The sequence below is a fragment of the Haplochromis burtoni genome, unplaced genomic scaffold (assembly GCF_018398535.1).
Source record: "Haplochromis burtoni strain Fernald_Lab_line unplaced genomic scaffold, NCSU_Asbu1 Contig_15, whole genome shotgun sequence".
Taxonomy (NCBI): Eukaryota; Metazoa; Chordata; class Actinopteri; order Cichliformes; family Cichlidae; genus Haplochromis; species Haplochromis burtoni.
This window is the reverse complement of record NW_024582376.1, coordinates 1,071,518-1,084,596: the sequence shown is the minus strand read 5'-3', so window position 1 is coordinate 1,084,596 and position 13,079 is coordinate 1,071,518. Positions and strand designations below refer to the sequence as shown.

General features: G+C 38.6%; 2 protein-coding genes across 2 annotated transcripts in view; one reads left to right on the top strand and one right to left on the bottom strand.

Moving 5' to 3' along the window:
• ppp2r1bb (protein phosphatase 2, regulatory subunit A, beta b) overlaps positions 1–9,594 on the bottom strand; it is a 13,360-nt gene extending 3,766 nt beyond the window's left edge. The window contains exons 1-11 of the mRNA XM_005915819.3: positions 9,436–9,594; positions 8,741–8,831; positions 8,522–8,622; positions 7,534–7,766; positions 7,245–7,392; positions 6,959–7,114; positions 5,534–5,648; positions 5,364–5,434; positions 3,723–3,857; positions 2,224–2,397; positions 1,989–2,049 (exon numbers count right to left, since the gene is read on the bottom strand). Coding sequence (XP_005915881.1) covers positions 1,989–2,049; positions 2,224–2,397; positions 3,723–3,857; positions 5,364–5,434; positions 5,534–5,648; positions 6,959–7,114; positions 7,245–7,392; positions 7,534–7,766; positions 8,522–8,622; positions 8,741–8,831; positions 9,436–9,513 — 1,363 coding nt within the window. The 5' untranslated portion in view covers positions 9,514–9,594. The remainder of the gene's footprint in view (positions 1–1,988; positions 2,050–2,223; positions 2,398–3,722; positions 3,858–5,363; positions 5,435–5,533; positions 5,649–6,958; positions 7,115–7,244; positions 7,393–7,533; positions 7,767–8,521; positions 8,623–8,740; positions 8,832–9,435) is intronic.
• An 833-nt stretch (positions 9,595–10,427) lies between these two features.
• med29 (mediator complex subunit 29) lies at positions 10,428–12,562 on the top strand. The gene is made up of 4 exons (XM_005915818.3): positions 10,428–10,687; positions 11,396–11,454; positions 11,554–11,644; positions 12,046–12,562. The coding sequence occupies exons 1-4, from the start codon at positions 10,484–10,486 to the stop codon at positions 12,271–12,273; spliced, it is 582 nt and encodes a 193-aa protein (XP_005915880.1). The 5' UTR covers positions 10,428–10,483; the 3' UTR covers positions 12,274–12,562.
• Positions 12,563–13,079: the final 517 nt, after the last annotated feature.

The window sequence follows — 13,079 nt, the reverse complement described above, 5'->3', positions numbered from 1 at the left end:
ACACACACACACACACACACACGTAGAGAAACTCACACCAGCAGCATTCCAATGATGTAACCCAGCTGGCCCTTTGTCCTCAACAGAGAGCGTGTCTCTCTCTAATTGGAAAACTCAATGTCAAAAGAACACTACATACTCAGGGAAAACTTAATGCATACCACAAATATTCTAGGTTATAAATACAGTTGGGTGTGTTGTGAAGTTCTAAGGATAAACAGCTCTTTCAGCGTTTGAATAAGGATGATTGTTTCGCAGAACCGTTTAAAACTACCGGGAAGAGAAAGACCCCAGGGCAAACATGCACAGATAAACACACACCGACTCGCTCAGTGACCCAACAGGGATTTTAAAGTCCATTAACAACAGTATAAATCCAAAGCTAGAACTGCAGGCTGTTGTATAGAAAAACAAGGTTAACTGACGTAACAAAGTATGAAAGAGTGGCTGAACTGTTCTATGGGGATGCAAACAGCGAAGGGTGACAGCATCGCGTGGACAGAGTAAAATGCTGCTACAGCTAGGAGGGTCTGAGGGCAGGCTCTCCTGAGAGCAAATTTTCAGAGAAATTCTCTTTACAGGCTTTCTGTGTGTTACATAAAACACAATGTGAATCAATAACAGTGAGAGATAAATACATCAACAAGACATGTTTAAAAAAAATATACTGGAAATAACGGTATACAATTATCCATCAGGATAAAATTATTAAAAGTTTCCAACAGGACCCCGTTTACCTCATTTATGTGTATTTGCTTCAATTTCCAGTCAGTGCAAGTCTTTGTGCCGACAACTGTTTTCACTCAAGGTTCTAGATTCTCTTTTTCTTTGTTTTCTGTTTCACTGAAAATGTGTGCAGCTACTCCCTCAAAGCAGAGTGAACGGAGAAGATGGGTTAAGATAACGTTTCTTAAATTGACTGAAACTTGCTACGTGACTGAATGCAATGAAAGAGGAGCCCCTTAACTGGGCAGAAAAACCAATAGAAGAACTGCCGTGATTAACACAACGTAGCAACTCGATCTGCACAAATGTAGATGACTCCTTCATGTGTCAAAATGGAAATGAGAGGGTCCATATACAGTTCTATTGTGACACAAGATCTGACAACTTCTCAAACACCATTGTACTAGATGATTTAGTTCTTTGCTGATTACAGCTGTACTACTCTACAGATGGAGAGTCTCCAATGGTATGTATAAAACAAAACACCTCCATCTCACCCCTTCTTTACCCTGAAACTTCTTCACTTCCACCCTCTAAGCTTATTAGTCTCTTCTCTCCAACAGTCTCTCTGACCTGGTCATAAAATAGTATCAGACTGGTAAGAGGACCTCTCTAAACTGCGTGCAAAGTTCAGTCAGAGAAATTAAAGAGAGAATCAAAATACAACTGTGTGGATATGTAATGGTGAAAATTCATAAAGGAATAAGCAGTTCCTACTTATGTTTAAAAAAAACAAAACAAAAAAAGCTAGTGTATGATGAAGGTATCAGAGTGCTACCGAGCACTGACAGCCAAAGTAAATAAAATGCCATTGGGAAGAGGCGAGAGAATTAGGGGCATTGCCACAGTAAGTGCAACCCTCCTTGCAGCGAAAACTAGAAAACGAGGACAATTTTCAGGCTAAGATTTGTATTCATAGGATAAAGGGGGTGTTGCAAAGAAAGCTGCCCATTTAAGCATCTGTTTAAGCAGCGTCTCATAAGTTCGCCAAGTTGGCAACAATGAGGTGAACTGAAGTGTGAAGATCACTGCTGTGAGTGAGAAGGGTGTCAGGCACCAAAGCTGACTGTATGCATTTACATGTAAATAATATGAACAAATATCCAAATCCCAAAATTGAAAACCAAATACCTCCCCAACAAACAAATATGCAAACAGTCAAATACTCAGCTCCACCTTAAGACCAAACAGATAAAGTATCGTCCTATGACGATGATAGTACATCAAATTGACAAACTTTGAAACCCATAACAGCACCTTACCATGGTCAATAAGCCAGGCCATACAAAGGGTATTGAGCTTCTCATCAAAGAACTCGACTCCCTGCAGGAAAAAGGATAAAATATAATCACAACCATTTCCTGGTTATCTACAGTCAAATCGGGCCTGATAGCATTTTAGCTAATGTTGGTGTTTTTACACATGGTGTTAATTAAGGATGACATTTAAAACATGTTATATGGCTTGCAGCTGTCTTTCCTAGACTCCACGACTCACCAGCTGTCCTGCCAGCAAGGGCATGTACTCTATGATGGCAAGGCGAACCCTCCACTTTGCATCTTCTGCCAACTCCACAATGGCCGGCAGCAGTGACTGAGAGAGCTGTCGTATGCCAATCACCTCGTTCACACAGTCAAGGTTGGAGATGATGTTCAGACGCACCTCAGGGCACTAAAACAGACGAATTACGAGAGATAGGTTAAGGTCATGCCAGCCTACTGTCATCAAATTCTGATTCATTTCAAACCCGATATAATCGAAAATGTAAAACTTCTTAACCTACATATTTTACACTTAAGAAAAAGAAAAAAAAAAGACCAATCACATATTATGTATCCAACTATGCTAACCCCATCAAAAAAGACCAGACTGCCAAGAGGTTATGTCTTACAAATCGGAACCAATGTTTATAAGGAGCCTGAAATTAGGGCTTGCGTTTGTTCAGCTTTGAACAGGATATTAACTGGAACAGCAAAAGTACACAGCTAAACTTTTTAAATCAACATACTTTAAACTCCAGAAACCACAAATTGAAGAATGATTTGACACATTCAGTCACACTAACTTAAGCTGAGACAGAGCAGTAGCTGAACAAGTCACAGAAACTATCTGAAATCTGTACAGTGTCTCCCTTTCCTCAGATAAATGTACTTTGATTTGAAATTTGCAAGTCAAAGCTGTCAGTTTAGACATTAATCTAATTAGTCACTTAGTCTTGTGTTTGTGCCGTGAGGAAAATGGGCCGTCTTTAAATAGGACTAGAGGAAGAGAGTTGAGGAACTTAAAGCATAAGCCTTCCAAAACACTGATGTCGCCGACCTGCCAAACTTGTGTCTGATATCAATATTCACTAATGTAATGGGACTATGTATTAATGTGGGAAGATGTGAGTGAGCTATTCTTCAACATGAACCTAACACACTTAGAGGAACAATGTAAATCAATATTCAGGAGCTAAAACACATCAACCTAACACAGAATCAGGACTGCTCTACAATTTGATTCTTGCAGCAGCTTCTTTGAAAAATGATTACAAAAGTAATACTGACAGTTGCAAAAATAACTCTGATGTTAGACACACAACCCTACCTCCTTTAATCAGCAAATATCCACAATTATTCCTTATTACTGAAAATACAATCAGAATGCATCAAGCAGTAACCCATTTGGCTAAGCTGTGTCTGACTTAATTATGCTTTCCTCAAGACAGCAGCCAATCAGTCTTCCAATTGTAAGGTCTCAGTTAGGCTGCCAACTGCATGAATCATCCTCCTACCCAGCCAGGTGGCAGCCAGGTACATCTGGTGGCTGCAGCTAAGTGGCTTTGCTGTCTAAGACATGCTGATCAAAGAAGGCCAAAGAACTTGGTCAAATTGGGCTGCCTTGTAAGCAGCTTTTGTTTACAGTGGTACCAAACTACAACTGTGCCTTGTGGATTTCCAAAGCCAGCTGTCTAATATAAAGAAACCACAATTAAAAATCTGCATTTCCTTTACCTCGTCCTTGAGCTGAGCCAGAAATAGAGGCAGTAAGTGCTCTATTGTGTTGTCCTTGCCCAGGATGGTTGAAAGTCCCATAATGACTGAGGCCAGAGCCGATTTCACATGCTGGTTGGTGTCTGAAACAAGTTCCTAATGGAGGACGGGAAACACAGGAGACAGAGAGATCAGCCCAAACAAATAGTTAACACAAAGTATGTAAATAAACATCAAGACCACTGCAATGGCTCATATTTGCAACGCAGCACACAAGGAGCCTATAATCGACCTGTGTGTAAATACATGGTAAAGTGAACTTAATACTAGTGAGAATTACAGTCATTGCATCTAACAACTGTGCGTGGAAACTTAAAATGTGATGTAGACAGAAACAGAAATGGGTGTACATAAACAAGCAAAGAAATCGCTTGTTATCTAAATGCTCATGTTTACTTGTGTTTTCAAACCAGTATTACATGGAAGCCTCTAATGAACTATAAAACCTTTGAAAAATTATTTTCCCTTCCCAGAACATATATCAGCACACCAGGCATTTCAATCTACCAATAAAATCAACTCTGCAGTGGGAGTGATGGTATGTGTGTGCCAAGTGCCCGTGCTATGACGTTTATTTCATTTTTCCAGGGAAGTGTGTTTGTTGCTACCTGGATGGCTTTTCCCACTGCTGTATGTATGTTTACAGGACAAACACAGACTTCTTATGACAGTCATGCAGCTTGCTCTCTTTCAAACACACACCGAAAAAGGAGAAAAAAAAAAAAAAAAAAAAGTACAGTTCCAGGAATTCCACTGTGAGGCTACCTGTATTTCCACTACCCTTACTGACACAATAGTTCGTTACAACACAATAGTGCCACCTGCTGCTTAAAACTTGAACAACACTGGCATGTATAGTCTATAAAACATAACCACAAAACAGGCCTTGACATCAATTTAAAGGAATTCAGAGATTTGCTTCCAAACAGACTAAATAAATAAATGATAACATGGTTTTAAAAAAAGTGCGATAAATGAGAAAAACCTGAATTATTTATTACTAGATTAATTTTCTCAATCTCTTATATTCTCTAGAATATAAGAGATATGGATGCCACCTTTTCAACATCATGACTTCATGACAGTGTAACCATTATCTGCCCCAAACACTACATTATAAGATGCAGAGCTCATAATTAGATTCTCCTGCTATTCTTACAGGCTACGGATTAACTGTTAACTATGTCTTTGTCTGAGAAATGGATCTTCCCTGCAAAAACAGCCCGGTGCTCTTATTCAAAATTCTTAGGTTTACACAAACAAACATTTTACTTTTTGTGAAGGTGATGGCAGACTAAGGGTCACCAACCAAATATGTCTGCTCAGTGAACACTTTATACAAAATAGTCTCCTTTTCCCCTCCCTCCACAGGAGACAACTAAGATTCAAGGATTATCCACACTTTAAAATCTGTCAGCAATGGCATTGGTCAACCCCCCCACCAAAATAAATAAACACATATGCATTCAAAAGTGCTTTAAAGGAACAATAAAAATATAACCTTTTATTTGTTTTTCTTGCTTTACCAGTGAACACAAAACTTTTGTCTTACTGACAAGAAATATCACACTGCAGCTGACAGAAAAGTTTATTTATTTTTACCTTGACGCAAGGCAAGATGTGAGTCATGATGATCTGCTCACGATTGTCCTCTGGAAGGTTCTCGCAGAATTCTAACAAAGGGAAAAATACATCATCAAAATATAGAAAGCAGTGGTCAAGAGGCTGAATCAAGTTCGGCCAGTGCGATTCATTTCAAGAAAATCTCCTACCTTTGACTTTGTTGGCTGCAGCCGCACGGACCTCAGCTTCACAGTCCTTCAGAAGATTCTGGAAAGCTGGGACCAGGTCGTTCTTTGTGATCTCTGGGCCCACTGCTTTCTGGAGCTACATTCAGACAGAAATCAATTAATCTCCATTTACCAAGTAAGCATGTGACACAATTCCCAGTGTCTTCCAGTAAAAAGGTCACTGGAAGATACTGGGAGGTTTTAATGTGGCTAAAAGTTCACATTGTGATATTATGAGCAAACAACCTGACTCAAAATTCTCAACACTGATAGTTAAGAGGTTTCAATGAATATTAAGATGGAAATAAACTTTACGATTTCTATGTATAAAACAGATTTTTTTAATGTACGTGCCATGGCCTGGGTCTATCACCTGGCACCTTATCCTCTTAATTTTGCTGACCCCGTATAGCCGTGTATTGCATGGATGCATGTCAAAGCTGCAGTCTTGCTAAATCTTCGGCTTAACTGGAAACTGACTTTTTAAAATGTACAATACTTAAATCTTTTCTGCTGCTACTTATAATCTGACACAAGTAAAACTCAAAATAGCCTCTGAAACAGGGGCTGTTCAAGCTAATAAATATTTACTATGCATTTTTCCTTATATCACAACTGTTTTATTGCCAATAAAAACACATGTTTTTTATTTGCTCTAGAACTTACTAAACACATCAAAAACATGGTGTTATTGTAATGAAAATGCAAAGATAAGGCTCCAAATATTACAAATTTTAATTAAATCCCACTGGTAAAAGATTTTAATTACCTACTAGTAATGTTTGTGGGCTTATTTAAACTTGTGTCACCTTCATAATAAAGCTCAATCGAGTTTTGCAGCTGCATAGATTCTTTTGATCAAAAATGGCTCAATGACCTAGCTGAATGCATGTGATTAGTTGTGCCCACGGCAGCATGGCAACAAAGAACTTTAATTCAGCTCAAGTCTAAGAGAGCCACCTTTAAATCTCTCCATCCTGTTTTTGCTCTTAGTATTTTTTCTGAAAGTTTTAACAGGAAGTTAAGATTTAATCTCAGCTACTTGTTTGAGGATGTTGGGTTTGTTAATCATTATTATTCCAATGACACCTTTGCTCAGTAAATATGCAGCACAAATGTTTGGACAGGGGTGGTTTATTTAATGATGTGATGTCAAACACTTCTTTGAAAGCACTACATGTGTCTAAACTAAGATTACTAACAAGTATCAAAGAAATACAGCAGATTAACACTGAAATGTATGAACCTTTTACTGTTGTTGGTTTTATATCCAGTAAAAGAAAAACAGTCAACTCCGCTTCAGAATTACTCTATATCAAAAAAGTGCCCTATTTAAAGTTGGTTTTAAACAGAATTTCCAAAATGTCAATTCTACATTTAAATCAAAGAAGTTGTTTTTCAGTTTACCTCAGAGAACTTGTCAGCAACCATGTAACGGACCCTCCAGGACTTATCTTCTGCAGCCTGACGTAGGGTTGGCATCACCAGAGTCTCCAGATCCTCCTGAGGCAGCAGAGTGGCAATACTGACACAAGCCTCCACTGCAAGCAGCCGCACTGAGTCCTGATGAAGAAAGATGGGATCAGTTTGGCCTCCCAACAGGCAACGACACCAAGAATGGACTACCCAAAATAAGAACACTGCAGTTCAATGGATTTTTATTTTTTTTTTTTGGATGGATGGATGTTCATACCTGCTCATCAGAGGCCAGGGCAGTGAAAAGGGAAATTATGTCACTTTTTACATACTCCAGCTCCAAGACTTTGGCAAATTCCCCCAGTTTGGATGCTGCAGCACGACGCACCATAGGAGTGTCATCTGAGCACAAGGTGCGAAAATGCCTAGAAATAACAACAAACATCAAATAAAACCTTGTTAGAAGACTAAAACAACCACCAAGTGACTCATTACAAGCAAATAAGTTAAGAAAAAAGGATTTGGAGCAATTTAAAAATCTGTCCACTTTTCAAGAAGCCACTTACTGGCGAATCTCAGCCTTGACGGTGCTGGAAACACGAGGATAACAGACGCTAAAGAGGCCACAGGCAGATGTGCGAGAAGTGAACCAGTCACCACTGGCCAACCGCTTCACCAAAGGCTCAAAGTGGACCTCCAGGTCAACTGGAGAGTGCTCCTGAGAGATCTTTCGCAGGGACTCCACAGCTTTGTCTCTGACTACTGTCTCTTCCACTGTAGCTAGACTCTCCAGAGGAGGCTAAACATCAAGAAGAAATAAGTGGAGATCAACTTAATCCACACTGATGATGGAAAAGCATCACAAATAAACATCTCGCAAAAACTCTATATAGCAAATATGATACAATAGGCATTAAGGGGTTACTCACAATGAATCTCTAGATGCTACATAAATACTAACAAATGACTGGCTGCATAGGATTGCTTACAGTCTGAATTTAGAAAATGTACCTTTCAACAAACTGAAAATTTATACAAGGTTGTGATAAAACAATTGTATAGAATATAATGTACTGCTAATTCCAAATTTAAAAATCTCTTTACAACAAACAAAGAAAAGTTAGGAAAATCATCAAATCTGAAGAGCTGAAATGTCAGTCGATTACTCTTATTTTTGTCGTCACAAACATGATCATCTTTGATCCTAAGTCCACAAGTCAGTCCTATGGTGAAACTGTTGAGCTGAGGGACTGATGTAATTGTGTCAACAGTTTGTTATTACTAGTCTAAATCCAGTAAATGAACTATGTGTGGGTTAAGGTGTGTTTAGATACTACCCTTTGTGTCCTAGTGAAACCTAATATAATCTGACTTTAACATTAGCATTTGGCCCACTCTTGAAAAATACGTTGATGCAAAGTTCATGTGTAGTAAATTGACTTTTACATAAACTAGCTAATTCTAAGGAAATGTCAATACAGATTTAATATAATGGGGAATGCATCTCCTTGCAAGCATGTGTTTACAAAAAAAATCTGAAGCTTGTAGATTTACCAGAAGACAGTGGACATACTCTGGACCTCCCACCAGCATAGTGAAATTGCCAAGCTGTTCAGCCAATGCCAAAAGCACCTCATCTTCATCATAGATGGTGTCTGAGGGTGAGAGAAGGACTGTAAATCTACATGTGGATTACTGGCAGCCTCAGCAACTACAAGGCCCAGTTTTAAGTGCAACACATCCAGCGCTTTAATACAAAACTGCTTTTATTACCTGTGAGGAAAGGGAGGAGTTCAGTTCGGGTCCTCTCTACACCCAGGGCCAGAGCAATAGTGGACAGCTTCTTGATGCTGTTCAGACGCAACTGGAAGAAAAATGGAAAATTAGTGATGGATTCAGAAACCCTGAGCCAATAACAAAATAAATAAATAAATACAACCCTATAATTCATACTGTTAACCCAAGAACGCGTATTAGTGTTATCATCTGGTTTAAAATTGCGTCACAAGTTGCTAACTAAAGCGACCCAGCGTTTCAAATTGCTTGCTAGAAGGCAAAGCTTTCCACTGACTGATAGGAATAAATTGCGTGATCAGCCGTGATCTATACCCACTGTGGCCTCAAACGCCCCGCTGTTGTGATTCCTTAGTTGAACGCTCATTCGGCTAGCTTGGCTAGACATTAGCTAGCAGCTAAATGAATGACCTAGTTTGTCAATCTTCGTGATAATATATTAAAATGTACATCTGCGTAAAAACCAACTCAAAGAGCGGTATATTACTGTCGACAACAGACTAGACTAGCCGGGTAGGGTGGGCCCGGCAGAAAATTCCTGATAGGCCCAGACCGAGAACGTTACTTAGCATATTTGCTAGATAGCTAGCTAACAATCTGACGACTAAGAAATTATGCCAACCGCTTTGATCTTTAATATAAAAAAACAATAATATTAAAATCAGGGTTCCTACCTGAACGTCCTCATTTCGCAGTTCATCAATGAGAACGGCGATAGGGTAAAGAGAATCGTCTCCATCAGCTCCTGCCATTTTGGATACTGTTGCAGTTACCGAATGGCGCTGCGGTGCTACACTACGGGGTTTCTGCCAGAAAGCAGCAGCTGCAGGGCCCTCCCCTCCTCGGAGCTTGCTTCTTCTTCTACCTTTGGCGACTTTCAAACCAGCCTAGATGTGTTTTATTGCCACCTACTGGACTGGAGAATATTACAATAAACTAGGGTTTTGTTTATTTTTTAGCTGAATCAGTCTCTCTTTCTTCCCCTTAAAGACCTCTTTCTTTTTCTTTAAACTGCTTATTTAGGAGGAGGATCACCTGCCTCCATATCACCCTATCCTCAGCATCTCTCATCATTACATCCATGAATCTCTGATGAATTCCTTATCTGTTCCTGCTTTGTAAAGCCTGTAATTTTTTTAAAGTCATTCATACAATCACTGGTACAGAAAATACATTAAATATCGCAAAAATAAAAATTGTATTTTTATGTAAATGAAAAAGAACCACGGAAAACAAACTAAAGTATTATTACAATTAATAAAAACAGTATCTCTGGGAATGAATAAGGTTGTACATGTAGTTCAAAATAATCAAGACTGTACAAAAGAGTATTAGGGCCACAGAAGGTAGAAAAAAACTAAGGGACAACAAATTTTTTACATTAAAGTGGCAAATTGACACACAAAAGCTATCACCTAACCTAAACGAGTCTGTTATTTTCTTCTGAATGGACCCATTTCATTACAAGGTCTCTTCAAAGTCTGGAAGTTTATAATGTGGTGACTCTGTGCTAAAATCAGTATTTGTTTGTTGCTTAATCCAATTAAAATGTATAATATAGGGTTTAATATAGAAGATTTTGAGGAGTGTTTTGTTGTTTTTTAAATTTATTTTATACCCGTCCCTTCCCTCTTCCTTCAGTGACCCTCTTAAGAATTACTTTTATTTTGAAAATTATAGAACCGGATATTTTCCCGGATATTCTAGTCACAGCAGAACAAGATGGCGTCTCAGCAGCCGCAACCAGGAGGGTCGATGTCTCAGGCCGGATTACAACAACAGTCTGCTTCAATGCAGCAACAACAGCAGCAGCAACAACAACAACAACAACAGCAGCAACAACAACAGCAACTGAGTCAACAGCAAGACTTTGACCCAGTTCAGCGATTTAAGATGCTTATACCGCAGCTAAAGGAGAGCTTACAGGTAAGTGCTGCGCATGTAGTTGGCTGAAGATGCTAACCCTCACATACTGTTCGTTTTGACATTTAACAGCAGTAAAAAACAAAACAAATTTAATTATTTTAGCCTGAAATTTGATACCTTTCCCGAAAGTTTCCCAGTATACATAAAAATATATTTTATAATTCGATACTGTTGCACAGGTGCTTCAAATCTTTGTACAATGACGTTAATCCCGATCTATTGAGGTGGATTTTAGATCCACCAGTGTGGTTCTACTTCAATTAAACTGATTTTAGTGAATATGGAAACCGTGAAACTGTACATCCCACCCCTCTTGATGTGTATTTTTATTGGATTCTTATGACGGAGGTCAAAGGGGACTTTCACATTACCATGGGAACTGCCTGCCTCCCAACATATTTGGCCGGGTCCTGTAAAGTCCTGTGTAAATGTGTAGTTAAACAGCCAATCAGTTCTGGAATTATCTTGACATTTTCCTTTGAATAAATATATATTTAAATCGTTTTGACAGTCATGTAAAACCTAAAAATATACTATCTTCCTGTTCTTTGAAACATTAATAAGGATCATTAGTCACTAATTCACTATTATCCAAAATCTGTTGTAGACACTTAGGAAGGAATTCTTCGCCTGGCTCAATATTGATCTGAAACATACTGTGAAGGTGTAGAGTGTGAATAAAATTTACTTTACTTCTTTCCAATGCAGAATGTAATGAGAATCGCCTCCCTGAATTTGGCATATAACACGACAATTGACAACGGCATGTAAGTAGCGTCGTTTGTGGCAACCTCTGATCTGTATGTCTGTATCAAGCAGCCTTCTGATTTATTTCTATGTGTGTCTTTTTTTTCCTTTTGTTTTAGAAAAACCAGCGACACTTCAGTGACACTTCAGCGCTTTGACAAAAGCCTGGAGGAGTTTTATGCCCTTTGCGATCAACTTGAGCTATGTTTGGTAAGATTCAAACAAACAAACAATCCATCATGGAGTAAAAACAGACATCCAGACACATTTATGTGTTGATTTTTGTGCGTGTTTTGTCATTTCTGTAAGAGATCATAACTGTACCCCTAAAATCTAAATATGACTGTAAACCTTTTTTCTTACAAAACATTACAAATATTTAAATTGGGTGTAAACCAATCTCATTGTGATATGTTTTAATGACTTAAACAGATGAAAAAGAACTTAACTCAAGACTGACTATTAAAAAAAGCATTAAAATTAATGAAGTTATCAGTCAAATCTAAAAGACCTTTTAGAATGTAACTCCCGCGATAAACGCGGGACCACTGCACTGTATCTACACTTAAGATTTCCTCCACAAACTGAATTTTTTCTTCTTCTCTGTGCAGCGACTAGCATATGAGTGCCTCTCACAGAGCATCGACAGTGCCAAACACTCACCCAACCTGGTCCCAACAGCCACCAAGCCAGACACTGTCCAGACAGAGTCCATGTCATATGCCCAGTACCTTGGCATGATCAAATCTCAGATCTCCTGTGCCAAAGATATCCACAATGCTTTGCTGGAGTGTTCTAAGAAGATTGCAGGAAAGGGACAGCCTCAAGGAATCATATAGATTTGGACTGATGGTTACAGCTCTTTATGCACCAGGTGTTTTGTAAAAGGTGACAGAATTGTAAAATATTTACTTCTGACTTTCATGCTACATTGGCCATGATGATGATTTATGTCAGCAGGTCAAAAGGTCATGTATATTTGGTGGAGCGTGAAGTTGTGTTTTTGCCACCACTTTGTAAATAATTCTGACAGACGTTATGTTGGAAGATGACCAGCAGGTGGCGGCAGAAGCGCAGGTGAAGTCTTTTATAACACGTTTGTATTCGCTAATAAAATCTTTCTACTTATGTTTGCTGAAATTTTTCATGTTTCTTAAGGATGTGACTTTCAGATACCGTTCCTCTGCTGCAATTAGCTTTTTTAAGCTTGTCACTTCTTCTTTTGTCTCTCACTTATCCAGTTTCCTAATGTTTTGAAGGACAAGCTGGACACGATGCAGAAATATGCAAGTTTTCTGCTAATATATCTTTGGGAATCACCTTGTTGGTGAAAAAATAGTATTTAATGTCAACATGTTATTGTTGGGATTTTTCATAAATTCAGCTAAAGAAATGTGAATAAATTGTGTGTTTTTATGACAGGCTGCAAATGAGTGTCTAAAAATAATATTTAAAATTGTTTTGCTCATTTGTCTGTGAAGGCTCAAACATGGTTCATCCCTTGAATATGGTGCCTTTATGCTTGAATAAGTCAGTGTTAAGTGGCTTAACAAAAAAGCACTTATAAAACAATGGTTCAGGCATAAGGACTGGACTGAAAATGACTGAAAAAGCAGCCAATGTACAGAGTAAAGGTCTGAGCCAT

What these genes read in the sequence shown, in the direction of transcription:
- med29 (XM_005915818.3), top strand. Translation starts at nt 10,484, where the DNA reads ATGGCGTCTCAGCAGCCGCAACCAGGAGGGTCGATGTCTCAGGCCGGA. An exon ending in AGCTAAAGGAGAGCTTACAG is followed by an intron (nt 10,688 to 11,395) that starts GTAAGTGCTGCG and finishes TTTCCAATGCAG; the next exon opens with AATGTAATGAGAATCGCCTC. An exon ending in ATCAACTTGAGCTATGTTTG is followed by an intron (nt 11,645 to 12,045) that starts GTAAGATTCAAA and finishes TTCTCTGTGCAG; the next exon opens with CGACTAGCATATGAGTGCCT.